The sequence below is a fragment of the Mchenga conophoros genome, linkage group LG8 (genome assembly GCF_057382185.1).
Source record: "Mchenga conophoros isolate Kocher_MC1m ecotype Shallow Benthic linkage group LG8, M_conophoros_male_GT1.1, whole genome shotgun sequence".
Lineage (NCBI taxonomy): Eukaryota > Metazoa > Chordata > Actinopteri > Cichliformes > Cichlidae > Mchenga > Mchenga conophoros.
The window spans coordinates 2860434-2888267 of NC_140533.1; the positions used below are offsets into that span (position 1 = coordinate 2860434).

A 27834-nucleotide genomic window follows, 5' to 3' on the forward strand; every position below is an offset into this window, starting at 1 on the left:
GAATGAAAAAGTCCAGAAATCTTGGGATCTGTAAGGCACTAAGCCAGGATATCCAAACATCCAGGAACACTAGGAAGACACAGCTATATACACAATGCAACAGAGGACAAGGGGAGAGTGACACAATATGAAGATAATGAGGGGAGAAGAAACAGGTGGGGAATGCAGTAGGAAAAGGAACAACGAGACAAAGCACGTAAAACTACAAAGCAACAGAGAGAAAATGCTATCAAAATAGAAAAGCAAGTAACTAACAGAGAGAAAGAAGACGACAAAAAAATATAATGGAACACTAAAATAAACTAAAACACACTGAAACAGTAAAAGTGCAAGTGCAAACTAAAAAATGAAACCAAGTATACACAAAGGACACAAAATGTTGTCACTGTCAACTTGGCACTCTGCCCTCTCTTACAAATAGTTATTTTCGCTCCAAAAAACAAAGATGGCTGCTGCACCAAAACTAACCTTGAGGCTTCAAGTCCACCTTTTATATGCAGTCTAAATTCTAAAAGACACACCTCTCACCACTCGGTAATGAGTCAAGGAAACACAGGCTATTACATATATTGTCATTTCTGTCCCTTGATAGACAAAAATGACAGTCATTACAAATTCTAACCAAGGCTGTAAATCATCTGGACTCTAGCTCATATTTAATATGGACATTGGGTTAAAACTATCTTTTCAACTCTTACTCAGAAAGAAATCAGCTGTACTTCTGGAGAACACTCATGTAACCCCACCTGGTTGTCTCAGGTACTGCCACCCATAGTTTGTGTTTTTTCATTTATTTAATTCATGGTCTGTATGCTCTCTCTCTCTCTTTTCTTTTCCCATTGCAGTGTCCAAATTGTTCATTCTTTTCCTTTCCCCCTCACTCCAAATCGGTCATGCAGATGACTAGTGCCCCACTCTGAATCTAGTTTCACCAAGTGTCACCAAGTGGACTTCCTGATTTTTGGAATGTTCTCGGTCATATTGTAGAATCATACCTCTTAATAAGGTATTTACACAGCACCAGTGGTGAATTAGGGGTTAAAACTTATTTTGCCAGAACTGGACTGTTCTGGAGGGTTATTTTATCTGTTCTGTGAAACTCAAACGGAACCTGAATTACTGAAGAAGGCTTTGCTCAACTGCCAACACTACTTTATGAAACACCTCACTGGGGAATCATATAGAAAGAAGTCTGTGTTCTGCTTTAAAGGATTGCTGATGATCTTTTAAAACCTGAGTTGATATGGTGCTACAAACTATGTAATCACTCTTTGAGAAGGTGTTGTGTGTAGTTTATCATCACAGTGAAAATTGGCACATAATTCTGGCACAAAGTTTGTGCTTTGTAGCACATTGTACTTTTTGGAATCATTATCTCACAATGTGAGGGTCACACATTAGTGCAATACTTGTCAGGCCAGAGTCTGTTTGACTCTGTTTGGCAGTATAAATAAAATGTCTCAATAAAAAACCCATAGACTTTATAAATGAATCTTCACCAAGATATTCACTAAACTCATTCTGCAAGGGTGGTCCTATAAACAGATGTAGCAAAAACACACTAAATTTCTATGTACCTACTCATGCACTGTTGCACACATGAAAACACACATGCTCACTCTGATTCCATGGGTTTCCACGTGTAAATATCTTGTAAATGCAATAAGAAATATAACATTAACAAATATATAACTTTAAAAAATTGTCCAGTGATCCAAGTATTTAAAGGTGCAATCACTGACCATCTACTGCCTTTTTGCATAAAACTGTATATTGCACTTTGTTTGAAGATGTGGATGATAGCCTCTCCAAATTCCAGAGTGATTTGCCTGTAAAGAATTTAGAATGGTAAGAATCTTAAAGAGTTTCTTTAGTTTGGTTTTATAATAATAATAATAATAATAATAATGGATACTTTATTGATCCCCATGGGGAAATTACTTGTTTTTTCTCTGCATTTGACCCATTCACTCAGTGAAGCAGTGGGTAGCCCACTAAGCAGGCGCCCGGGGAGCAGTGTGTAGGGACGGTACCTTGCTCAGGGGTACCTCAGGGTAGCCGTTAAGTGGATTCGAACCGCCGACCTTCCGATCATGGGGCGACCACTTTACCTACTGAGCTATCCCTTTTATAATAACATTTGCCCCCACAAACACTGAGGGCTTTGGCTTTCCTTATGAACTCCCCACACTGGGACTGTATTAGGCAAGCCAAGGGAAACAGCATGTTTTTTCGACTGTGGGAGAAACCCCATGCAGAATGCATGGAGATCCAGGGATTGTAACCCAGAATCTAACCCAGAATCTGTCTAACATTCACGCACACACTCGCACAGATGTATAGGGGACATCTTGAAGTTCCTTATTTTGCCTACTTCAACATGCAGACAGGAGGAGCTGACGATTAAGGTACTGACCTTCTGATTGGTAGATGACCTACCCTACCTCGTGAGCCACAGCTGCTGAAGGATGTTTATAATATAAGGAATAACTTTTCTGATGGAAATTGCTGAGGACTGCGTGTGGTCCTATAGGTTAAGACTTGGGTGAATCCCAGGATTTATAAAACTGCAAACCATATTCCATCCTGCAAACCTGAAATCTGTGCGTAAGAGCTGACCTGTATTAGAAGAACACTAATTAGAAGAACATTAGACAGTCTCAACAAAGTCTCAGTAACAGCTGTACTTAAAAAAACAACAACTTCTGTCTGGTATTGGATATATGAATCCAAAATATCCTAATTGAAAAGTGAAAAAAGGGTTTTGTGCAAGCGCACTGCTGAGAAAAGACATTTCATTTCAGGGAAGTTATACTCTATTCCAAAGGAATGAACACTCACAGACACATTATCATTATTCATTATTATCATTATTAGTATTATTATTATTATTATTGAGTTTATTTCACCACATCAGTAGTGAAATACTATGTGCTTTTTTAGAATGAAATTAATAGAATTCTGCAAGTCAACCTTAATTCAAATAAATATTTTCTCACAACACTTTGCACTCTGAAAAACAAGCTCCTTCTAACACAATATGCACTAATATCTGTGTCCATGCAAACCTGCACATCTTTAGGCCCCTGTCACACACCACTAGTGAATGATTGGAAGCGGCCTTTCATCCCTTGGTTGTTAGACAAAATTTCCCAGTAGAGGTTATTCGCAGTCGTGTATTGCCCGACCACTTGGCAAATGCGGGAACTAATTTGCTCTCACAAGCTAAAATTGGTCACAAAGAGGTATACAGTGCTGCACAAAAAAGCCTCCTTGCAAATGTTTTATTCAGTAACAGATTGCCACAGTCGCCAAACAGCCAGACCTGTCTGACAACACTTGCTAAGTACTTGATATAAGTGGTAGTAAAACTGTGAAAAGTGCAACACACGTTGGAAATGGAGACAATTCACCTCTGATGCATGCAAACTACAGGCGACCACAGCAATCTGGTAGCAACCAAAGCAATCACAAGGAAAATATTAAAAACATCTGTATTGTAAGACACAACAATATAAAGTGACTTAAGCCAGCTGTTGTTGTGAATTGGCACTGTATAAATAAAGTTGAACTGTTCAAGAGCAATAGGAGGATTAGAGGCGCCTGGGAAGGGCAGGGCATACACGATAACAAGATAACAAGATTGTTGAATTCTCAAACAGTAAAGTTACTGAGAGATGTACACCTTCCAGAGTTTGTTTTTTAAGAAAAGTAAGTTTTTATGCTCTGAAACATTTCACAGTATCTGTTGAGTGGTAAGAATTCTAAGGATTTTCACTTTTTAAATTTTTGCTTGTATCAGTTCTCTTAATTAATATCTGTGGTAAATGAACTTATCCAATAAATCTTACTATCACCGCTGTCTTGTATCAAAGTTTGGGTCTGTTTCATTCAAAAAATAACCCTTCAGTTCTTTTTTGATCACGTCTAGTCGATGCATGACTGTCACTGGCCTTTCTGAGTTTTTCTTGCCTGTCTGCATATCCTTGGACTATAGGAGGAATGTGAACTTCTTTCAGTAACACTGATATGTTTTCAGGCTGCTCCTTAGGATCAATATATAATACTGATTGCAATTTAAATTTCATGGAGCAGAAAAAATATTTAACATTAACTGATCATTTTGTGTGTGTGTGTGTGTGTGTGTGTGTGTGTGTGTGTGTGTGTGTGTGTGTGTGTGTGTGTGTGTGTGTGTGTGTGTGTTTATTCAGATCTGATTTTTGAAACAATAAAATGTTAACTTTGACATAAAGAGATCTGAAATGTTACTGGGATGTAAAAACTCAACCTGTGGTCTTAGGGCCTGGAAGGCAAAGGGACCCAAACAAAAAGTCATTTGCTGGAAGGTTTGACTGCTCCAAGGATTTCAAGACTATACGGTGGTTTCATTCTTCCAGGGGCCTGTCCGTATGTTTCCTGTGGCATCTGAACCAAACAGGCTATCTTCCTGCAGACTCCTGTTTCTACCAATGGGTCCCCGTCGGTTCACAGTGCCATGCTGCCGAGGTAGGGTGTTCCTTGGGAAACCTTTCTGTTCCAGCTCTAGACAGATCTTTTCTTTGTCTGCCGTCTTTGACATCCAGCTCAAATTGTCAGGGTCTTGTTCATACTGCAAGGTGACGGGATCAGCTCTCTCACAACAGTTTGTGCTGGAAGAGTCATCGACTGAGCAGTACATGTGCCACTGGCTGGTGTCGACCCCATGAGAAGGCATAAGAAGGCTGTGGCAGGAAGAGATACTGTCATGCATGTTGTGGGCATGACTGTGACAGGAAGCAACCGAGTCTTGCACACTGTGGCAGGAGGTCTGGCGTTCCAAGCTGTGACAGGACACTACAAGTTGGCTATCTAAATGAGGGCTGATGTACGGAAGCTGGAGATCTGGGTGTGGACTATTAGAAACCAGTGGTGAGGCTTCAATGTGGTGCACATTATGAGGACTGTCCAGGTGAGTACTGTGCACACTCCCATCCATACTGGTGGAAGTGATATGAGACCGGTAATCCTGGAAGCATTGGCGTGGACGGTTGAAAGAGCGTGTCTTTGTCCTATCAGCAATGCAACTCTGCAGGGGAAGAGCTGGATGAGGGAGCTCATCAGGAAGTGACTGTGGACGTGGTGAAGGCATTTGGTCAGCATGAGGTGAGATGGGGGAAGGGCTAACAGGAGTCATTACAGCCACACAGCATGGACCTGTGTGATTTAATGTTGGGCTTTGGGGAGGTGGTGTTGTTCTGTGGTGAGAACTCTGAATAGGGTAAGGAGAAAGCATCTGCTGCTTCACTGAGAGTGGGGAATTCAAATGGCAGTGTGGCTGATGGACTTCCTGCCTCTGGCTCTGTCCTTCTCCTGGCCCATCCTCTGTCTTTGATCTGGATGGGCAACAAGCCCACCAACGGTGCCACACGTCATCACGCTTAGCACAGTGCTGGATGAGAAGGAAGAGTCCCAGAGTGACACAAAAAGCACCATAGAGACAACTGAATATCATGTCCAGGAAATGTCCCAGTGAAACAGCCAATGCTCCCAAAGTCCAGGTAGCCAGGAACAGGAAGAGGGTGAAGACTGTGGCCCGGAGTTGAGATTTAAAAGAGTGCTCATTGGCCAGAACTGACACGCCAGCAGCAAAGGGCTGGCAGTCCCCAGCAGACCCAGTGTCCGTGTGGCAGTGATGGTGCGACTCATTTGATGACAGCTGTTGCTGCTCTTCACTTAAAACCCGCAGCTCATACTTCCTTTCTGGGTGGCGCTTCAGCTGGACGTAAGTCCACAAGAAGTACACACACATGACTAAGACCAGAAGACTCATGGGAGCATAGAAACCACCCAGACTTGGTTCCCATGCCATCCAGCAACTAAAAAAATGAAAAAGGAAAGTTTTTTTTTTAATGTTCTATATTTAACAACAAATAATAATCTGAGTATACTTACTACAGTGCATCATCTCTGCTGCCATAGTTATCCATACCAAATGCTGCTGTAACTCCAACTATTATGATAGGGATTCCATCACTTACAAGATAAAATCTGAAAAAAATTTCACCATGAAGAATTAGAGCTTGTTTTAACATATGGCATAGAAACTGAACATTTCTCACTCACTATGTGTTAACAGACCTCTCTGCATTAAATCGCACTTGTTATTACAGTTTTTTACAGATGCTAGGACACATGTCATATTGATTGTTGATGATTGTTGGGTTTTTCTCTGCATGTATTATTGTAGGATCAACAATATTTGCACTTTGAGGCCACTATTGTTGTGATTTAGTGCTGTATGAATAAAACTGAAGTGAATTGAATATGTATATGTATTCTATAAAGACAGAGCAAGAGAGAGAGAGAGAAATTATATATGTTTATAATTGTGTGTGTGTGTGTGTGTGTGTGTGTGTGTGTGTGTGTGTGTGTGTGTGTGTGTGTGTGTGTGTGTGTGTGTGTGTGTGTGTGTGGGCCTGGCACAGGCCATTCACTCATTCATACCCACCCACTAACAAAGTCACAGATGCACACATATCGATCCCCTCTCCATAGTGCAGGCGAGCATGTCACATATGTGACACGAGCACCTAACTGCTGGACAAAACCCTCAATGTCTGAGGTGCAGTAAATTGAGGGGTAGAAAATATCATTTTCAAATATTCTGTGCTGCTGGTATCCTCAAATACTGTGTGAAGCTAGATACCACTAACAACTAGAGCTTATTTAATTTTTATTTATTTTTTTTATTTTAATCAGGTCAAAATTTCAAGAAAAATTTCAAGAAATTTTTTGAATAATGTATCAAGTGAAAGAGAGCTTTTTTCAATACGACACCCTGTGATGTCACAGCGATGCCATAACAGGCAGCATGTTGTAATAAAAACATCATAAGACATAGAAGTTTTAGTAAAGCCTTTGCCCTTTGGGGGGAGTTGCACTCTCTGAGTGCTCTTGCTGTCAACAGTATTCTCAAATATGCAAGAGCAGATAAGAAGCAATTGACTCAACACTGTAAAAATTAGTAATTAGTTATGATAAAAGTCAGAAAAATATAAAAGTGAGAAAATGACCCAAGGACAGTCATGATTCATTCACATACTGATGACTGATGAACACTGCTCAGCCCTGCTTGTACCCGCAGGCACCTGTTTACAGCTTACCTGAGGATGGCTGGTTTGGTACGAGTCTGGGAAGCCCTATTCCTCTCCTGTGCCTGAAGTGGGTCTTTGGAAACATCTTTACAGATGTTTCTAGCAGTGAAGGTCAGCCACAGCATGGTAGACAGAGAAGCATAGTGGAGCACAATGCCAACCTAACACAGGTTGAAATAGACATCATAAAAATTGAGTGAACTGGAGTAAGTTTAAGAGTGTAGTTGGGAATCATCATAGAACAAAAATGCACTCTATTAGGTGTTCAATATGCTGCACACTGAACAGTTCCAATGTCTAAGGACTGAATAAATTAAAAGCTCCAAAAGCGTGCACTGAGCTTCAGTCATATTGTGATTATAATTAATTCATGATTCACTTTGGTGATAAAACAGCAAAACGGTGCAGAAGCAGAACCTTTGAAGGTTCATGAAAACATATGATCTAAAAATAACTTTGTTTATGTGTGTGTGCCGTTAAATGGGAGGCATTGTTATATCAGCTACAATCTTTTAAATTATGCTACTTATTCAAAAAAAGTTACATTCATATTGAATGTAAAAAATATTCAGTACCAGAGGTGGAACTATAAAGCCGCCCTTTTATTGTATCTTTCAACCATAAAAGTTTTGGAGGGATGATCGTAACACTTGGCAAGCTACAGCCAATGTGTCTATTTTTCCATAAAACCATCCCTGAGGTTAATAGAACAGGTGTGCCTTCCTATCAGCTCCAAGTACAGTAACGCAAAAACCAGTACAATTATTTTCATTACATCCACGTTATACAGAAGAGCATCTCTGAACACAGGAGATTTACATTACGGTTGTGTAGCCAAGAAGTCTGCAGCAACTGTGTATTGCTGACATGTCTATGGAGACCAATATTTCTGAGGAATAATTACAGTACTTTGTGAAATCATGAAGAATTAAGGAAGTTCCCAGGGTAAAATGGGGATCCAAGCCAGTGCTAGCAATGTGTACCTAATAAAGTGAAGTGTTTACATTTAACCTGACTTTAACCGACTAGAGGGCTTTTCATGTTATACTCAGTCACACAATTTGGAAGCCAGTCTAATATAAAATAACCAATATCTTCAGATTCAAAAAAAATAATAAAAGCTAACATTCTTTTAAGAGTTAAGTGCCCTTAACAGAACTTTGAAACATCACCACAGTAAGAAACCAAGAACACAACACTTACAATCTGACACACAAAAGGTAAGTTGATTTGATTGATTCCACCAGCAAAAATACCAAATGTCAGTCCTGTGTGAAAGAGGAAGTTGAGGAGTGTGTGCCAGCCATTCCTGCTGATTCTGATCACACTGTAAACAAGGAGAAAATTTAAACATCAGAAAGATAGTGTCTTAGCTTAAATTAGGTAGAAGGTTGTGGGAATGAACACAGGAGTCACACTGTCACCTTTGGACTATAATTTAGAAGTATTAAAGTATTAAATCCACATATAAAAGAATATGTTAACTAAGGCTTCAGTCTCACAGGTCTGAAGACCGGTCAGTGAGCACCACATAACATCTGGTCAATAGGGAAAAATGTATTTTCTTCTTTGCTGACTGTCATTAGGAGAAATCAATCACAAAACTTTGTACTAAACAGCACCTTTTCATTGCTTTGGCTGCTTGCAGACTGCATCAAAGACCATTTGATATCTCAAGTTCTCAGTTTTATTAGTAAATCTGGTCCTTCAACATTCTGTACCAGCACAAAACCCTCTTTAGGTATTAAGAGACTGTACTGTTGGGATTTATTGTGTTAAAGATGAACTGAATGGTGTCAGTTAGAGGTTTTTTTTTATGTATTTATTTTTTGACCTGGGACAAAATTTGGGGAGGAAAAAATAACATGTGCATAATATTATAAGTAAACACATGCAATAGTAAGAAACAACATAAAAAGTTTTTTGATTTTTTGATATTGGTAACTGACCTGGGACATGACATTTTAAGTAATTTAGCGCTTTAGTGCTAAAAAAAAAAAAAGAAAAGAAAAAAGAAAAATCAGTAATTATTGTAATGAATAAATTTTTTTGACACATATAATTGCTTTCTATGGTAGAAAAATGTTAATTGTGTAACACAAGCTTTTAGAATTAGGTAATGGCACATGTTTATATAAAATAAAGTCATTTCTGTCATGAGGACAGAACCAAATGCACCAAATACTAGTTTTATAAACCAAACGTGTTTGTAATAAATTTCTCCTTTGTAACAGGATGGGCTGTGCAGTTCATTCATAAAATAACTCAATATCTCTAAAAGTCCCTATCAATTTCTAACGGAAAAATCCAGCCTTGTATCAGAGCAGATGGATTGTCCTTCAGCTTCAGCTCCTTGATCTTAATTAATATGCTGTTTTTGCAGAGCAACACAAAAGTTTTGGGAGGTTTAAATTGAAGTGGACAGTTCTACTTTGTACTTGAAACCTGTCTGCTTCTGCACATTCATTCTGGATGAAGGTGGGTGTTTTTAACAGACACAAGATGAGGATAAAGAAACATTATGAGATATACAGACACCTTTATGATATAAAGTCACAACATACATATAGGCATGTGAATATTTTGTGCAATGAAAAGTGTGAAATTATCTTGTAATAAGGTCTCACCTGTGGTGGACAATGTAAGTCATGATGGAGACAAGCAGACAGAGCAGCATAACTGCGGTGCAGGCATACACCACTGGATGTAGGTAATCCCCGGGGTATGGGGGGAAGGATAGCACTCTCTTTAGATCCTGAAAAAGAAGTGCACAATCTATGTTTTGTCAAAGATGGCAAAAAAAGTTAAATTGCTTCTGTTTTGCACATACTAAGTGAGAGTGACGTTACATAAAAAGTATCCTTTGAATAGGAAGGTGCTGAATGTTTTATTCAGTATCACCCTATCAGCATATTAAAGGACCTTGAAGAAAAAGGATCTTCTACAACAGTCTTTCTCAAACGGTGGTGTCATGGTCCTGGGTCGTGTGACCCAGTGTTGAGTTTTATGTATCTTTTGTATTCATTTATGCTTTAGCTTAGTTTGTCTAGTTAATTTCTAGGGTGCTGTTTAGCCCTTTGTTTCTTAGTTGTTTATGTCATCTCCCCCTGTACTAAGTCTCCCTGGTTCATGCGTCATGTCTGCGTGGTTATGTTTAGTTCATGTCATGTCTAATCTCCATGTTTCCTGTTTTACTTTGAAAGTCTGTATTCAATGTCAGTGTATTTAGTTTCACCTCTCCTGTCCTGTCGTTAGGTTCATGTGTGTCAGCTGTGCTCCATGTGTGGCCACTTCCCCTGATGTGATCCTGATCATCCCTCATGTGTATTTAGTCTCTGTGTTTCATGCAGTCTGTGTCGCGTCATCTGTGTTTCCCACCCTCCATGTTTTCATGCCCAGTCTTTCGTATTCTTAGCCATAGCTTTCTGAGTCTTCATAGTTTATCAGTATCCGTTCCCCAGTTTAGTTTAGTTCAGTTTAGTCACGGTATTTCTGCTTTGTTTGAGACCTGTCTTCAGCCATAATAAAGGCTCGCTTTCAGTTTAAGTTACTTCGGTCTACTCTCTTGTGTTCGCACCTGGGTTCACCACACGCACCACCGCACGGTCTGTCTCCTCAGATCGTGACAGTACGACACAACCAGTATGGACCCAGCAACACAGAGAAGAGAGATTATTCAGACAGTGGAAGCGCTATGCTGTAAGTGGATGCAGCGTTCTGGGGAGGAGGATACGGAGGAGTTACTCCACCCATTGCGGGTGAGCGTCACTGTGTTTCCCTGGTTATGGGAGGCGTTACCCCCCCTGAATTCTGATTACCTCCGCACCATCCTCCAAACCCCGTCCTCAGCAGCAGCCGCTGTGTCACCACCGTCCCGCTGTCACGCAACTTCCCCATCGCCGTTTCCACAGTCTTGGGGCTCCGAGGCGATTAGGGTTGGCTCACTGAGCTGCCTCCATCAATTCCATCATGCACAAGCTGCTCACCCTCACCATTCCGTTCGGACTTCGCTTCTCCAGCCTCATTTCTGGTGAGGATGTGGTCGGAGGATGAGGAGCCAGCCGTCACAGCTATCAATGTCGCATTAACAGCCGCTGCTAGGAAAAAGTGGCGCCCTCGTTGCCGACGCACGTCGGCACAGCCAGAGTCCGGAGTATCGTCAGAGCAGTTGCCTGGGCTGGAACCGCTGGCCGAAGCTGTCTCTGAGTCCGTGTCTGCAGTGTTTTGTGGCTCTGAGGAAATGTCCCCAGAGATCACTGTTCGGGACGTCGCTGAACGGGAGCAGGTGGTTCTCGCGGAGCTGGAGGAGAAGCTCTGACATGCTCATAGTCGGGGGCTGACCCCTACAGCGACCTTGAGTGTTTTGCAAGGCGCTTTTAAATAAAATGTATTATTATTGTATTCTAATGCACTATGTGGCCATGTGACTAGAAAAGCGCTATATAAACGGTAGATAATTTCCTAATTTCCTTCGGGATTAATAAAGTATTCTGATTCTGATAATATAAATGGTAGATGTAGGTCACAAGTTGCCTTAACCTGCAACCTGTGCAAGCTAAAATCTGATTCTGCTCTTCCCCCCTCCTCCCTCACCCTCTGTTTAGCCGAACTAAATTCATGGTTCTCTTCTAATTTTCTCAAACTCAATAGTAATAAATCCGAGCTTCTCTTGGTAGGTACTAAATCAACATTATCCAGAACCAACAGTTTCTCTGTTACTATCAATAACTTACTATCTTCGTTTCTTCCTCTGTGAAAAGCTTGGGTGCTATCCTTGACAGTACTCTATCTTTCAATTCACACATTAATAATGTTACTCGGTCTGCATATTTTCAATTGCACAACATTAATCGTCTCCGTCCTTTTCTCACCCCACATGCCGCTGCCATTCTTGTCCATAGCCTTGTTACTTCCTGGATTGATTATTGTAATTCACTTATTTTTGGTCTTACTCAAAAATCCATCCACAAGCTCCAACGCATCCAGAACTCTGCTGCCCGCATTATCACCAGGACCCCTTCTGTCCACCACATCACCTGCAGCAGCTTCATTGGCTCCCAGTCAAATATCGCATCAATTTCAAAATATTCTTGTACACATTTAAGGCTATTCATCATCTCTCTCCTCCATATCTCTCTGATCTGGTTCAGATCACCACCCCATCTCGATGTCTTAGATCAGGAGTCCCCAATCCCAGTCCACAAGGGCCGGTGTCCCTGCAGGTTTTAGATCTCACCCTGGGTCAACACACCTGAATCACATGATTAGTTCATTACCAGGTCTCTGGAGAACTTCAGGACATGTTGAGGAGGTCATTTATCCATCTGAATCAGCTGTGATGGATCAAGGACACATCTAAAAACAGCAACTACAACTAAACAAAGTAATTGAAATCAGGGCCAATCACTTTGAAAATAAACTCTGGGTTTACTAACTCTGAGATCTGCAACAAGTTTCCTGTTCCTGATGAGCTTATCAGAGTAAGTTCAAAACAATATAACAAGGAGCAAAGGTTCAAAAAACTGTTCCAGGGGACTACTCGGCCACAGGGAGAGACTCTGAGGTTCTGAAGCCAGCAGCAGCGACGGTGGAGCTCAGGGGGCTGCCCGCGTGGACAGCAATGGAGATGGTGGAAGTCAGGGGGCTGGCTGCGTGACCACCGTTTGCAGCTTGGCTGAAGGCTGGTGGCGGAGGAATCCTGGTGCGGACGAAGCAGGACCAGACGGCATAGAGACCTTTGGCTGGAACAAACCAGGCTCGGGCTCAGGCAGAACAGAGACCTCTTTTTTTTTTTTTTAATTCCCACTAAACTCATCAAGGTCTGATGTTCTTTCAGATTGATTTTGAGGTGGATGTTGTCAACCATTTAAAAAATGACATTTCTGGTTCCCACTACTTGGTATTAACTAATGCTGACAATTGGCATATCAATTTGTCAAGCACTCTCATCAGGACTGTGAAGTTTGGGAGAGATTGGACAAGGTGTCTTTGACTTACAGTGGCTTGCAAAAGTATTCGGCCCCCTTGAACTTTCCCACATTTTGTCACATTACAGCCACAAACATGAATCAATGTTATTGGAATTCCACGTGAAAGACCAACACAAAGTGGTGCACACGTGAGAAGTGGAACAAAATCATACATGACTCCAATCATTTTTTACAAATAAATAACTGCAAAGTGGGGTGTGTGTAATTATTCAGCCCCCATTGGTCTGAGTGCAGTCAGTCACTCATAGACGTTGCCTGATGAGTGCTAATGACTAAATAGAGTGCACCTGTGTGTAATCTAACGTCAGTACAAATACAGCTGCTCTGTGACGGCCTCAGAGGTTGTCTAAGCGAATACTGGGAGCAACAACACCATGAAGTCCAAAGAACACACCAGACAGGTCAGGGATAAAGTTATTGAGAAATTTAAAGCAGGCTTAGGCTACAAAAAGATTTCCCAAGCCTTGAACATCCACGGAGCACTGTTCAAGCCATCATTCAGAAATGGAAGGAGTATGGCACAACTGTAAACCTACCAAGACAAGGCCGTCCACCTAAACTCACAGGCCGAACAAGGAGAGCGCTGATCAGAAATGCAGCCAAGAGGCCCATGGTGACTCTGGACGAGCTGCAGAGATCTACAGCTCAGGTGGGGGAATCTGTCCACAGGACAACTATTAGTTGTGCACTGCACAAAGTTGGCCTTTATGGAAGAGTGGCAAGAAGAAAGCCATTGTTAACAGAAAACCATGGAGCCGAATACAGGGCAATCTTGGAAGAAAGATTGCAAAAGTCTAAAAAAGACTTGAGACTGGGGCGGAGGTTCACCTTCCAGCAGGATAATGACCCTAAACATAAAGCCAGAGCAACAATGGAATGGTTTAAAACAAAACATATCCATGTGTTAGAATGGCCCAGTCAAAGTCCAGATCTAAATCCAATCGAGAATCTGTGGCAAGATCTGAAAACTGCTGTTCACAAACGCTGTCCATCTAATCTGACTGAGCTGGAGCTGTTTCAAAGAAGAATGGGCAAAGATTTCAGTCTGTAGATGTGCAAAGCTGGTAGAGACAGACCCTAAAAGACTGGCAGCTGTAACTGCAGCAAAAGGTGGTTCTACAAAGTGTTGACTCAGGGGGCTGAATAATTACACACACCCCACTTTTCAGTTATTTATTTGTAAAACATGTTTGGAATCATGAATGATTTTCGTTCCACTTCTCACGTGTGCACCACTTTGTGTTGGTCTTTCACGTGGAATTCCAATAAAATTGATTCATGTTTGTAATGTGGCTGTAATGTGACAAAATGTGGAAAAGTTCAAGGGGCCGAATACTTTTGCAAGCCACTGTGTAGAAATTTCCTGCTTCATGGTGAAAAATCTAAATTCACTATGTTGCCAGGTTCACACCGTTTGGTGAAAACTCACAGTTTTGAAGATAAAGTAAGAACAACTCCTTCAGGATTCAGAAATTTAAGGTTGCTCGGATCAGCCACCTTGAAACTATACCTCAAAGTGTAAAATATGTAATTCCGTTTTCCTGCTAGGTCACACTGTGTGTAAATATTCCAACCGAAATGTGTTCTGAGGCGGAACATTATCACAATTGAGAAAATCCGTAGGAGGAGTTTGCAAAAGTATAACATCTGGTAAATGGTCAAATCTGCACCAAAATGTCATTTTCAATTCAAAACATCTGCCTTCCTCACTGATTTTTGGCATCATTCAAAGATCTGTGCATCTTGGGAAGTTATAGGCGTGTGCCAAACTTTATACATGTATGCGAAACACAGCATTCAGACTCATCTTTTGCAGTTGCTTGCCCAGCTCCAGTCATTGTTAACAGGAGCTTGATACGCCCACAAAACATAGAGTATCTGCAGCTTCGTATGGGACCGAAATAAGCACAGAGTGACAATAGCGGACTAGCTAACTGTGACCACAAGGATATTAATTGACAGGTGATGAGCTTCATGACAGCATTGTCTGAGATGAAAGGAGGGAGATCACTTTACTTTGGCCCTGCTTGTCCTGACAGAAGCAAGGAAACTGACTGAGAGAATTATTGTCCACAAAGTCAGAGTTAGAAATATTGAGATTATAAGACTAATTTGAGTCTTTCAAATAAATAACATCATTTACATGGAATAGACTGTCTTACCCATCATTCTTCTAACAGCTCAATTAACTCATATCTGTGAAAAAGGACCTTCTGCAGATCAAAATTTTTTATAAAAGATTAAAAATGATCGATTGATTCGACACGATTAATATTCATCAATAATGAAAATTTTGTATGTTTAACTGCTTAAAGAATTTGAGGTGAGTGACCTCTGTAGAGCTGGTTTCAATACTAAGTAAATCCAGAGTCAAGCTGTGAACATTAATTAGTCTTTAATTTAATGCTAATTCTTTTAGCCTGACCAAAACTAATTAAAAACGATTCTGTGAGTTCTAGTTTGTTTATTATTTTTTGATTCAATAAGATGTGAAACAACTATAAGTCTCTAAGTCATTGCACAGCTCCTTGCTGTAGCTGCAGTGCTGCCTGACTGCACTGACATCACTACCTTAAAATAACTCAGTGAACATCATGAAACATGTACAACATGGCAACAGTATCTTTTGAAAAATGAAAACGAATTAACACAAAGACATTATTTTTTCATCAATAGCAAACTGCACTTTTATTCATGTCACGTTCATGGTACATAACTATGTGCTGGTCTGTTAGGATGACAAGGCCACTCTGACTGCGTGCTTCACTGACGCAACATTGCAAATAGAGCAGAGTAAATATGAATAACTTAATAGGAAGCAAGCTCAAAACAGCCAGGCTTTCTTTGCCTCGGCGATACTGTCAACCCTAAAAGCCCATTCACAGAGAACAGGTATTACAATGATGCTTGGCAACTTTCTTTGTTAACCCATGCTCTCCGCTTCAGACTCTGTGCATGCTCACATAAATGTGTCATTTAGCACATCATTTGACTCCTTTTCCACATAAAATGGGTGTGTCATACTGCAGCCACAGACATGAGAGGAACAGGTGATAGAGATAGAATATGATAAATAAAACAATAAAAAGCAACACTGGTGCTGCAAGTAAGAAATAACTTGGTCTTGGTTATGTCTTTTCAGCATAACTTGATGATGTAGCCATCTTTAAAAAGGAAATTAACTTTGTGTCATTGAAAACTCTGACTTTAAACTGAGTGTAAATAAAAACAGAGTGCAATGATTTGATAAACTAATAAACTCATACTTTATTCACCATAGAAATAGAAATCATATCAAATGTTTACTGTTTGAATTTGAGGGCAGCAGCACATCTCTGAAAACAGTCGGGACAGAGCCATGTTTTCCAAGCAACATCCACCAAAAAAAGTTGGATCACAGGTTTGTCATCAAATATATATTTTATTACAGTGTCTGCTATCATGAATTAGTTGAGTTTATCATTAGATGATAAATTAGAATTTATCATTATCGTTAAATGAAGCTTGAATCCTAATTTTATTTTAAATTCATTATTTGATTTAAATAAGTATTAATTATTTAGCTGTAACCTGAAAGGGACAAAACGTCAGTGACAGAAAGTGAAAAAATCTGGAGAAACAGTTTAGATGCAGTTACAGATGGACCTCTGACATTAGTTACCCAGATAGCAACACTTTCCCTCAACTCTGTTTTTTATTAAATAAAAAAACTGTTTCCTACTGCTCATTTCATTTTTTCTACAATTCCAGTAATCATAATAATAAAGAAATAAAAAATAATGAGAAATAATGAAAAATTCCATAATTTCTGCCATTATTGGTTAAAAATGTTTACGTATATAATGTTCCCATTGTACGTGTTACACACTGAAGGACGACAGGGTTCATTCAGGTGCACATGAAGATTTATTGCGCTGAAACACAGCAAAACAATTCAGTGTTACTGGCGGCTTCCATTGTAATAACTGGCCTGCGTTACTTTTGTGGCATTACGTGTAATGGCCACGTATTAATCAGCCCTTAACACACAGAGAAAATGACCAGTAACAATAGACAACATAACATGTACTGGCTGGTCTATCTCCTATAACTTTAACTGAAACCAGCTAATAGTTTCCTTTCACCTTACTGATGGGACAACACGGTTACAGAGATTAATGCAGGAGGCTAACATGACTTAGCTAACGCACAAATGTTACTAGGATTACCCACAGATAACGTGAAACAACTCCCTTATTCGCTCACATTAAACACCATATAAACAAGAATTACACTCCAAACATGTTAAATAAGCATCAACTTTACATAAATGTATGTAGTTCTCGTATATTGCTCTCACCTGAAACACAGCAAAACAATTCAGTGTTACTGGCGGCTTCCATTGTAATAACTGGCCTGCGTTACTTTTGTGAAGGATTATTTTGCCAGTTACCCGTTTGGCTGAGCCGCCACTGCCACCTACTGGCGAAACTAAATATCGCCCTAACATCACATCAGGTGGGAGCAAATGAGCTTTTCGCTCTGTGTTATGATGCAAACTATTGTCACAACAAATAGCAAAAAATGATGATGGGGGGTGGGCACGAACACATAAGGAACACATCTGAGACTTGTTCTTAATGCGCAAAATACTCAGGGCGCCACACCCTCCCCTACTTAATAAAAAAAGAAAGAAAGAGAGAAAAAAAGGCTTCCGTCTATTTTTTCCTAAACTCTTTGAACATGTTTGCCGTTGTCAGTACATTTCTTGTGTACTATTAGTATACCTATCCCTGGGTAACAATTATGGTTACACATGCTTCTGACATCTGTTCAATGAAACATTGCAGTACAACAATTTGCATTCAGCAAATTAAAAGTCATGGTAGAAGCTAATCATGAATCTTGTTGAGCCAAGTAACCATTTTTTCTCCCTCAAGGTTAGTAAACAAGTTCATCATGTTACTCTGAATTTCTGACTGTAACCAGACTCAATATTCGGCCAACAATACACTAGTCTGTTACCACACTTAACTTTGTTTACATATCAAGGCATCTTTTACAGATGGTCATCATCATCATATGTTCAGCATGTGACAAGTTAGCACACACCATAAGAATGAGTGTTAGATTCTGTCCATTGACTGTTGGTGCTACGTTTGCTCTATTCTGCTTGTCACAATGTTCATGTTAATGTCTTCATTTTGGATCAGTTTCTTATTACTGTCTCTCACACCTTGCTGGTATATCTTCAGGCCACCAAGGCCTCCACAGTCTCTGGGTGCAAATAGCTCTCATCTTAACACTGTCCATATCAGCTTGTCTGACTGTGGGTTGTCCTAATATATCATATGTCAGCATTTTGGGCTGACGTCGCTCTCTCTTGGGGTGTCTGAGGACAGGTGACAACCCTAGTTCACTGTTGGAGTCACTGTCTCCTTGCTCATCTTGTTGTTCATCCTGTGACTCCTGGTGGTTGTAATGTTGCTCTGCTGTCTGCAACTCAGGTTCGTGTATCTCTCTGTGGTCCTGTAAGAAAGGGTCGAAGTCAGCTGTTTGAGGCTCCCCCAGTTGTTGTTCACCCACCAGAGATTCCAGGGTTGGAGGGATAATGGTGGTGGTACTGTTTTACTGTGGAAACCTCCACACAAGCTCACCCTCATCCTCACTCTCCACGTCTGTGTCTTGTTGTAGTAGCTGTTGTTGAGCTTCTACCCCTTTTTGTCTCAGGCTTTTTCTTTTTTCGTTTTGCTCCTGTCTGTGTGGTTTTTCTACAGGTAGACTGTCACATGGAAGCAACAGGTTCCTGTGTTGTGTACTGTGCGGCTTTTTCCTCCCCTCTCTGGCTTGATCTCGTAAACTGGGATGTCAGGGCTTTTTTGACTCACCACCACATACACTGTATCCTCCCAGTATGACCGAAGCTTGCCTGGGCCTCCTCTCTCCTTGAGGTTGCGGAGCAGGACTCTGTTCCCCGGATGAAGTTGAGCTCCGTAGGTCTTACGGTTGTAATACTGTTTACCTCTCGAAGCTTCTTTCTGGGCTGCCATAGATGCAATCTCATAGGCCTCCTTCATTCGGGATTGCCATTTTGTCACATACTCCTCGTAGCTTAATTGCTGTTCCTGTGAAGGCTAGTTGAACAAGATGTCTATAGGAAGTCTTGGAGTACGGCCAAACAACAAATAGTACGGGGAAAACCCAGTAGCCTCATTCCGAGTGCAGTTGTAGGCGTGCACCACTTTTGTCAATGATTCCTTCCAGTCTGCTTTTTCAAGGTCAGTTAGTGTTCTCAACATGGACAACAAAGTTCTGATGAAACGCTCCACTTGCCCATTTCCTTGTGGATGGTATGGGGTAGTGTGAGAGCCACGTAAACCACAGACTTTCTGCAACTGGGAAAACATCTGATTCTCAAATTCCCTGCCCATGTCATGGTGGATTCGTGCTGGGAAACCAAAGTTCAGAGCAAAGTGATTGAAGACCTTATCCACCACTGTTTTTGCAGATTTGTTTTTTGTTGCATAAGCTTGTGCAAAACGTGTGAAGTGGTCCATCACTACCAGTATGTACTCATATCCCTGTTTACAAGTCTCAAGGTGCAAAAAGTCTATGGACACAAGCTCAAATGGGAATGTCATTGTAATGGTGGTCAGTGGGGCCCTGGTAATCTTACTTGGCCGCTTTCTCTTGAGGCATTCGCAGGCATGCATTACAAAATGCTCCACATCGCTTTGCATTCGAGGCCAGTAGAACCTGTCCCTTATTAAACACAGAGTTCTTTCTGTCCCCAAATGTCCCATCTCTTTGTGCAGTTCCCTGAACACAGTGTCACGATGCTCTTTAGGGAGAAGAAGCTGATCTCTGCCTTTCACTCTCCTATAGAGGACCCCATCATCATTTATGTGCACTCTGCTCCACTGCCTCAGCAAGATTCTGACATCAGGGGGTTCTGCTGTTAGGGCACGACCTTTTGGTAAGTAGTTGTTGATTTTGTGTTGTAAAATCAACAACTCTGTCTGTTTACATTATACATGCTTCCCTTGGGCAGCATCATTAGAAGACATAGCATACATTTTCACTGCTTTGCAGATGACACCCAGCTCTATCTGTCCATGAAGCCAGATAACACACACCAATTAGTTAAACTGCAGGAATGTCTTAAAGACATAAAGACCTGGATGGCCGCTAACTTTCTGCTTCTTAATTCAGATAAAACTGAGGTTATTGTACTCGGCCCTGAAAAGCCTAGAAATATGGTATCTAACCAGATTCCTACTCTGGATGGCATTACATTGGCCTCCAGTAACGCTGTGAGGAACCTTGGAGTCATTTTTGACCAGGACATGTCCTTCAATGCACATATTAAACAAATATGTAAGACTGCGTTCTTCCATTTGCGCAACATCTCTAAAATTAGAAATATCCTGTCTCAGAGTGACGCTGAAAAACTAGTTCATGCATTTATTACTTCCAGGCTGGACTACTGTAATTCATTATTATCAGGATGTCCAAAAAACTCACTGAAAAGCCTTCAGCTAATCCAAAATGCTGCAGCAAGAGTCCTGACAGGGACTAGAAAGAGAGAGCAGATTTCTCCTGTTTTGGCTTCCCTTCATTGGCTTCCTGTTAAATCCAGAATTCAAAATCCTGCTCCTCACATACAAGGTCTTAAATAATCAGGCCCCATCTTATCTTAATGACCTTGTAGTACCATATCACCCTATTAGAGCACTTCGCTCTTGCTCTGCAGGCCTACTTGTTGTTCCTAGAGTATTTAAAAGTAGAATGGGAGGCAGAGCCTTCAGTTTTCAGGCCCCTCTTCTGTGGAACCAGCTTCCAGTTTGGATTCGGGAGACAGACACTATCTCTACTTTCAAGATTAGGCTTCAAACTTTCCTTTTTGCTAAAGCATATAGTTAGGGCTGGACCAGGTGACCCTGAATCCTCCCTTAGTTATGCTGCAATAGACATAGGCTGCCGGGGGATTCCCATGATGCATTGAGTTTTTCCTTTCCAGTCACCTTTCTCACTCACTATGTATTAACAGACCTCTCTGCATTGAATCATATCTGTTATTAACCTCTGTCTCTCTTCCACAGCATGTCTTTATCCTGTCTTCCTTCTCTCACCCCAACCGGTCGCAGCAGATGGCCGCCCCTCCCTGAGCCTGGTTCTGCCGGAGGTTTCTTCCTGTTAAAAGGGAGTTTTTCCTTCCCACTGTTGCCAAAGTGCTTGCTCATAGGGGGTCATATGATTGTTGGGTTTTTCTCTGTATCTATGAAGCGCCTTGAGGCGACTTATGTTGTGATTTGGCGCTATATGAATAAAATTGAATTGAATTGAATTGTAAATCGAGGATTTGAGTTTTTGCAAAAATGTAAACTGTTGGGAATAAATATAATATTAATATAATATAATATATTTTATGCCATCCAGAGAGCACATATACATCCAGAGAGTACATTTAACAAACAAGGTCTATAATTCTCTGCTGTGTCTGTCTGTGTGTAGTGAGAGAGTGGAGTTTCTTGCACGTGACTGCATGCCTCAGGATGTTTATGGCTGCTTAAGGCCTGGACTGAATTGTTCACTGTGCCTCACACAGCCTGGTGAGAGATATGAGGAGCAGTGGTACAGAGTGAAAAAGATAAACTAACTGTGTAGTGTTTAATTCGGGGCACTGCATTTTCTATGATTGAGATTTAATTCCTGGAGGAACAAAAGAAGGTGCATTTCCCCTTGATAGGTCTAGTGACAGCAGGTGGAAAGACCTGGGCAGATTTGTGGACGATTGTAACAGAGCTCGCAATTGGAGAGTCACGGAGTGACACTTAAGTCTGAGTTCAGACCAAGAAAGTATCAGAAACTAATTAATAACTAATTAAAGCCAGGAGCAGTGAATGCAACTTTGCATGCTACGGCACCTGAGGTTCTAATTCCCAAACAATATTGTTTCATGAGGAACTCCTGTGAGTTATCTGTTGATTTTTCTTAACAGTAGGTTGATTTTATCAGTGAGGTTTGGGTTGTTTTCTTCCTCTATGAGAGAGAGAGAGACGGTTTTATGCTTGGACTTGTCTGGAACTGGCCCTAGTATTTGTTATTTTATTATTATTTTATGGTTTACTTTTGTTTTTGCTTTTGTTACAGTGCACTGAGATAAGAAATCTGACAGGTGTGACCCACCGGTGTGCAAAGTGCTTTTCCATGATTATAATGGGCTTTGGAGAAATTCACTTATATGGGACACTGACCACATTAGATGGTAAGTCCTAAGTCTAAAAGGATTGCAGCGAGTCAATCCAGTCCAAAATGATAAAGAATTGTTTTCCTTTTAAAAATTATGACATCATCTTGCTGTTGATGGAGACTGGAATAGGTTGGTTGCACGTGAGACTCCACTATCAGCAATATCTGGTATGGATGTGTGTGAATGAATGCGTGTGACTGGACTGTGATGGAGTGACGATGTGGACTAAAGTTTTGACTGACTTGATACTGAGAGACTGCACCTACCGTAGGATTAGTAAATGCTGACAAACAATTCACCCAGCCGGTAAGAAAAGGGAGGATGCTTTGTTTTGTTTTGCAGGAGCAGGAGGATAAGAGGGACCAGAGGGGGAGACTGTAGCTTCACATGAGAGTGTGGAGCTGCAGACTTAACCCTTTGGCTGCCAATTTTGAGTTACTGATGTTTGCATTAGGAAAATTGTGTTTTATCGGCTGTGTTTTGATTACGGAATCACATTATTGTTGGGAATGCCAAATGCTACAGTGGAGAAAACCTTTGATATCACTTATGACTGGAATATGTTACTATTGACCATAGCGGGCCACTGTAAAAAGTCAATTAAATTTTATAGAGGAAAATAGCCAGAACCAAAACAATATTTATGAATAGCAAGGGGGAATGGTAGATTTGTCACATTCAAAATAGAGTTATGTAATAACAAACACTGGTCCACGTGACTGAGATCTTTTCCTGTTAAAATAGTCAATTATTAAAAGTAGAATGCAAACGACAGGGGCATGTGCTAGGATGTGGTACTGCAAAAAGAACAGAAGCAAAATAAAGAAAAGCCATTGTGTTGAACTTTGTTAAATTCAAATTAAAGTGTGCCATTACACTCAGTGAATCAACATGAAATCAAAATATATGCAAAATTTGTATGAAGCACGTGACTAATAACTGTTTTGTCCTGAGCTTTTGTTTCCCATAGCACCCACGTGGCCACACCATCAGTTTTTCGCCGCCAAAGGAGGGTAATGTCAAATGGTCGAGGGAGGAATATCATCGAAAAGTGGGAAAGGTAAGCCCCGATGGGGTGATAACACCATAAATGTCACCTATGGTCAAACTCCTAAACTGTGACACCAAGCATGAAATTCTCCAAAATTTAGAGACAGAGAGGAGTTCTAGATAAACATAATTTAGCAAACCCCATAGGGATTGATGAGTTGAATCTATAATATTTTGAAATAACATGTGGACCGTGTTGATTATGCTTGCTTCCAATGTGAAGAGATTGGCATTCACCTTTATCTACTAAAACGCTGTCAAACCTAAAATGAGGACGTGGGCCCAGCGAGTGAATCTAACTTTAATGTCACAACTAACGCTAGAACAACCAATGACCTGGAGGATGTTTGGAGATGAGTGTGTTAACACTGAGATTTTCTCACAATATCTACAGAAAGACATTCACAGAACTGACAAACAACATTACAGTTCCTGCATGGTAGACGAGAAATCTAAAGTCCTCATAAAATCTGACACAAACACTGCAAAATCTCCAGTGTTAAATTGACACTAGAAAGTGTCTATATGTGTCCACTCTTTTGAGTGTTAAATTAATACTTTTGACAGTGTTATATTTCTAACAGTAACCTAGTCAATGTTAACGATTAACAATGACTAACACTGAGCAGTGCTGATTTTCTAACCCAACTGCAAATATGACCTGCAAAAAAATGCTAATCATGTCATAATCTCACTATGTGTACATGGAGGTCTTAGTTGAGCCATTAGCATGTTAGCATGCTGTTGGCAAGTTTAAACAATATTTTAGTCCAAAGAAGTTCTGTTTGATTGTCTTGTAATTGATGTGCAGTTTTCTGGGATCTGGACAGTGAATCTGGACAATAAGAAATGTGATGAGTGCAATCAGTCAAAATGATATCTGTATCATCGTTTAATCTGATTGATTAAAAAACGCATTTCGCATTTAGATTACTTCAGACCAACAAATATACTGGTGTTATTTAAACCAAGCTAAGATCACTTAGTCCTGGAGGAGCAAGGAATGTGGAGGAGGCTTTGAAAAAGTGACTCACAGACAGTAAGCGATGTGCATGTCCTGGGCAGGCTTAGCACACGTCTCTGTTAGGAGGAAAAACATGGCTCCAAACATTTAAACCATCTATGTTCTTTCACTGGAATACACTCCTGCATTTGTATAATTCAAACTGAAAAGTCCTTTAGAAACAGAAATCAAAAGCTAATTTGGCCCCATCTTCACGACAGTGTCAACTCGCTCTCTCTTTGCCTTCCAAACCTTTATATTTTTGAGACACTGTCATGATTCATCTTCTCATCTTTCTTCCTCTGTCTCTCGCTCTCTCTCGCTCTCTCTCTCTCTCAGACAGCATGCTCTCTCATTACGCGCCACTGAACAACCCATCTATTAGACAGCGCATGACTGATAAAATCCTTTGCAGATCCCATAATATGAAAAAATGCACACACAGGCATGCACACACAGCAGCAGTAGAGCTCTGCATAACACTCCACTTGTCTCGGATGACCAACTAGACACTGTGCCATTACATAAGATATTGCAATTTAGCTTTTTTTTTGCCTTTGTGCATGTAAAAACAAAATTTTTCAGGGTGTCAGAGTCAAGTGTTTTTTTAGGAAAGATACAAAACATTCATCTGGATAAGATAACTAATGTTTTCTTATTACTTGGATTTTGCATACTGCTGTTCACATATGTAACATGTACAAGCTAAATCCAGCATTCATGACAGTTTGTCATTTGAGTGTATTAGACTAAGTTAGTGTTGGGGATTAATCAAACTTTGAGGGCATTAGCTTTTGTTTCCTCTCTGTCTCGTTGTTTCTGATTAGCCCCAGCTGTGTTTCCCTCCTGTTTCCTGTCCCTGTGTGTATTTAGTTCTTCTCCTCCGTGTGTTGTTGGCCCATCTGCCTGTCTTCTCTTGTGTTTCCAAGTTTCAGGTTTTCCAGTCTTTGTGTTTTCCTTGATATATCTGGTGTTTAGGTGTTTCTGCTTTTGTTTTGTTAGTTTAGTTTAGTTTACCTCAGTCTTCCCTTGCCTTTTGTTTATAGTTGTGTGTAGCCCTAAATAAAGGCTTGTTTTTTGTTAATATTCACATCCATCTCTCTCATCTCCACACACAGGTCATCTTTACCTCTGAGAATCTCTTCCCTGTCTAATATGTGTTTCTTAACTTAACCATGTTACTGACCTGCTCCAATTCATCTATTTAGTTGCAGAATTTTCCACAATATTTCTTTTTTAGTATAGCTTATTTTTCCAGCCTCTTTTTGCAACAATCTGTGAATAGACTTAAGTTCACACAGTCAGTTACAGAGTAACAGACTGGGTGAACCTAACAGACTCTGTGATACCAAAACCTAGAGTTTTTCTCTGACCTCCCACCCTCCATCCCTCCCTCCTGCTACACCTGAACCTTTGACTGACACTTGGATTCATTTCCTCATTCATAAAGCCCCCAATTTCAATTACTTTTATATTTTGCGTACTTGATGTGAACATTTTTACAGTCACCAGTGTAAAAGGACTGCAGACAGCAATAACATCACAGATTTATAATCAGCTCTGAATTAAATTTATAGTCCACGCATTGACATTGTGGACAACAGCACTGCCAGTGCAAACATTTACTGTATGTTACACACTGATCAATGATCAGTCATTTGTCGAAAAAGGTGTGTCACAGTTGGAGCTGGGGGTTGATGTGACTATTTGAGTGAAGACGAGGGTGAAATAACTTTAGAACTCTGACATTGAACTAAATGTGTTTTAAATGATGTTTTAAATGCAGCCTGCAGACAGTCAGTTTCTGAACATTTTATGTTAAAATGTGTTCACAGATTGAGGTTCAGTCACTTAATGTCAAACAACATTCTGAAAGATAACATGTTGGAAATTCAGAGTGTGACTCTTGACATATTTTCCACTGAAAATCACCCAAATCAGTCTCAATGGGTCAACCCAGAAAATATGACAGGCCCTGTAACAGCTCAGTGTCCATACCCACTTGCATCCGGTTTCTGTTTCACGTTAGGGAATGGTAGGCAGAGTACCAAACTACTGTATGAGGCAGAGTCCCTTTTTGAAAACTTAAAAACATATTGTTTAGCCTTTTTAAAAAGTACAAGGAGATTCAGTGCATGCTTAGTTACATTCTTATTGTACTGTATAGTGTGTGATAGTTCTGTTAGTGATATAAAATGGAAATATGCATGTTCAAGATGATATTACATTAGTAAATTTACTTGCTTCATTTTTCAGTGTACTCATATTCAGTAAATAAAATAGCTTGTTTATTATTAATGCATTTAAAGGATTTTTTTTCTGCATCTGACATAAACACATGATCTTGCTTAATCAGAGTATGTTTACACACTGATTAACCTATACAGTATACAGTGTACGTGTTGCACGTGCTTTGTGGTAACCTGAACCTGAAAAAAATACAAACTAAAAAACAAACTTACCATTGGCTACGTTGGTGCGTTAAATTGCGAAGATCTGGTCTCATCTTCCCGCTATCCTGCTCCCTCCATATCCATGTAGAAGATCGATGTGCAAACAGTGAGGTGAGTTTGCTGTAATCCAGGTGTAGTTAAGGGTGTTACGATTACTGGAATTTCTCAAGCCGGCTCCTCCTTCAGCTCGGCGGACGCTCCTGGCACAGCGCTGCCCTGCAGCGGCATCGTTCACGTCAAGATTCCATCTGCGAGGCGGAGCAGATCAGAGACAAGATTCATCTGCCTTTACATCTTTTTGTAACCACGAATGTTGGCGATGAGATATAAGACGATCATGAAAACAGTTGTTTTAAAAAAAAAATGTAATGATTATTTAAATAAATAATGATGAATCTTAAAGCAGCAATGGCACTGGCGGCACATATTATAAAGAGGCACCAATACAGCGTCCTAATGTTTTCTTCTGCCTAAAAACGTGGCGATTACAATGACGGGACTGTACGTGTTTGCGTGCATGTGTGCTCATGCTGTGATTATTCATACACAATTTATTTGTTACCACAGCCGAAGCCTTCCATGCGCAAAAAAAACAAAAAACAGATAAGATGTAATATTTGAGGTGGTTATTTGATGAAAAGAAAATACCGGGTTTACCTGCAGTATTATCTTCTCCGCTGAGCTGGGCAGAATCGAGACCCTCCACAATCCAGGTCAGTGAAGATAGCGGTTCGGCTCCATTCGCCTGCAACGATGCGCCGCATGTGACGTGGAGAGCCTAGGCGGGGAAGAGCCGGTGAAAAAACAAAAGTGCAGGCGGAGGAAGACGTTATGGTGTTATCATCCTTATAATCAACAGCTTCCGATACAGCTATGGTAACGTATCGGAAGCACCAATATTTAGAACAACGCAGGCACTGCCTCAGCTTCTGTTTTCGTGTTCCTCATAGTTTGCTTTGTTCTTTAGTCTTTC

At 40.5% G+C, this 27834-nt stretch overlaps 1 protein-coding gene across 1 annotated transcript; it reads right to left on the reverse strand.

Annotated features, from left to right (window-relative positions):
• Window positions 1–1902: 1902 nt before the first annotated feature.
• Window positions 1903–27834, reverse strand: adgra1a (adhesion G protein-coupled receptor A1a). The gene is made up of 7 exons (XM_085283605.1): window positions 27519–27834; window positions 26871–27109; window positions 9761–9888; window positions 8337–8460; window positions 7143–7294; window positions 5932–6027; window positions 1903–5855 (listed from the first exon to the last, which is right to left on the reverse strand). Exons 2-7 carry the CDS (start codon window positions 26871–26873, stop codon window positions 4373–4375), a joined length of 1986 nt encoding a protein of 661 aa, XP_085139731.1. The 5' UTR covers window positions 26874–27109; window positions 27519–27834; the 3' UTR covers window positions 1903–4372.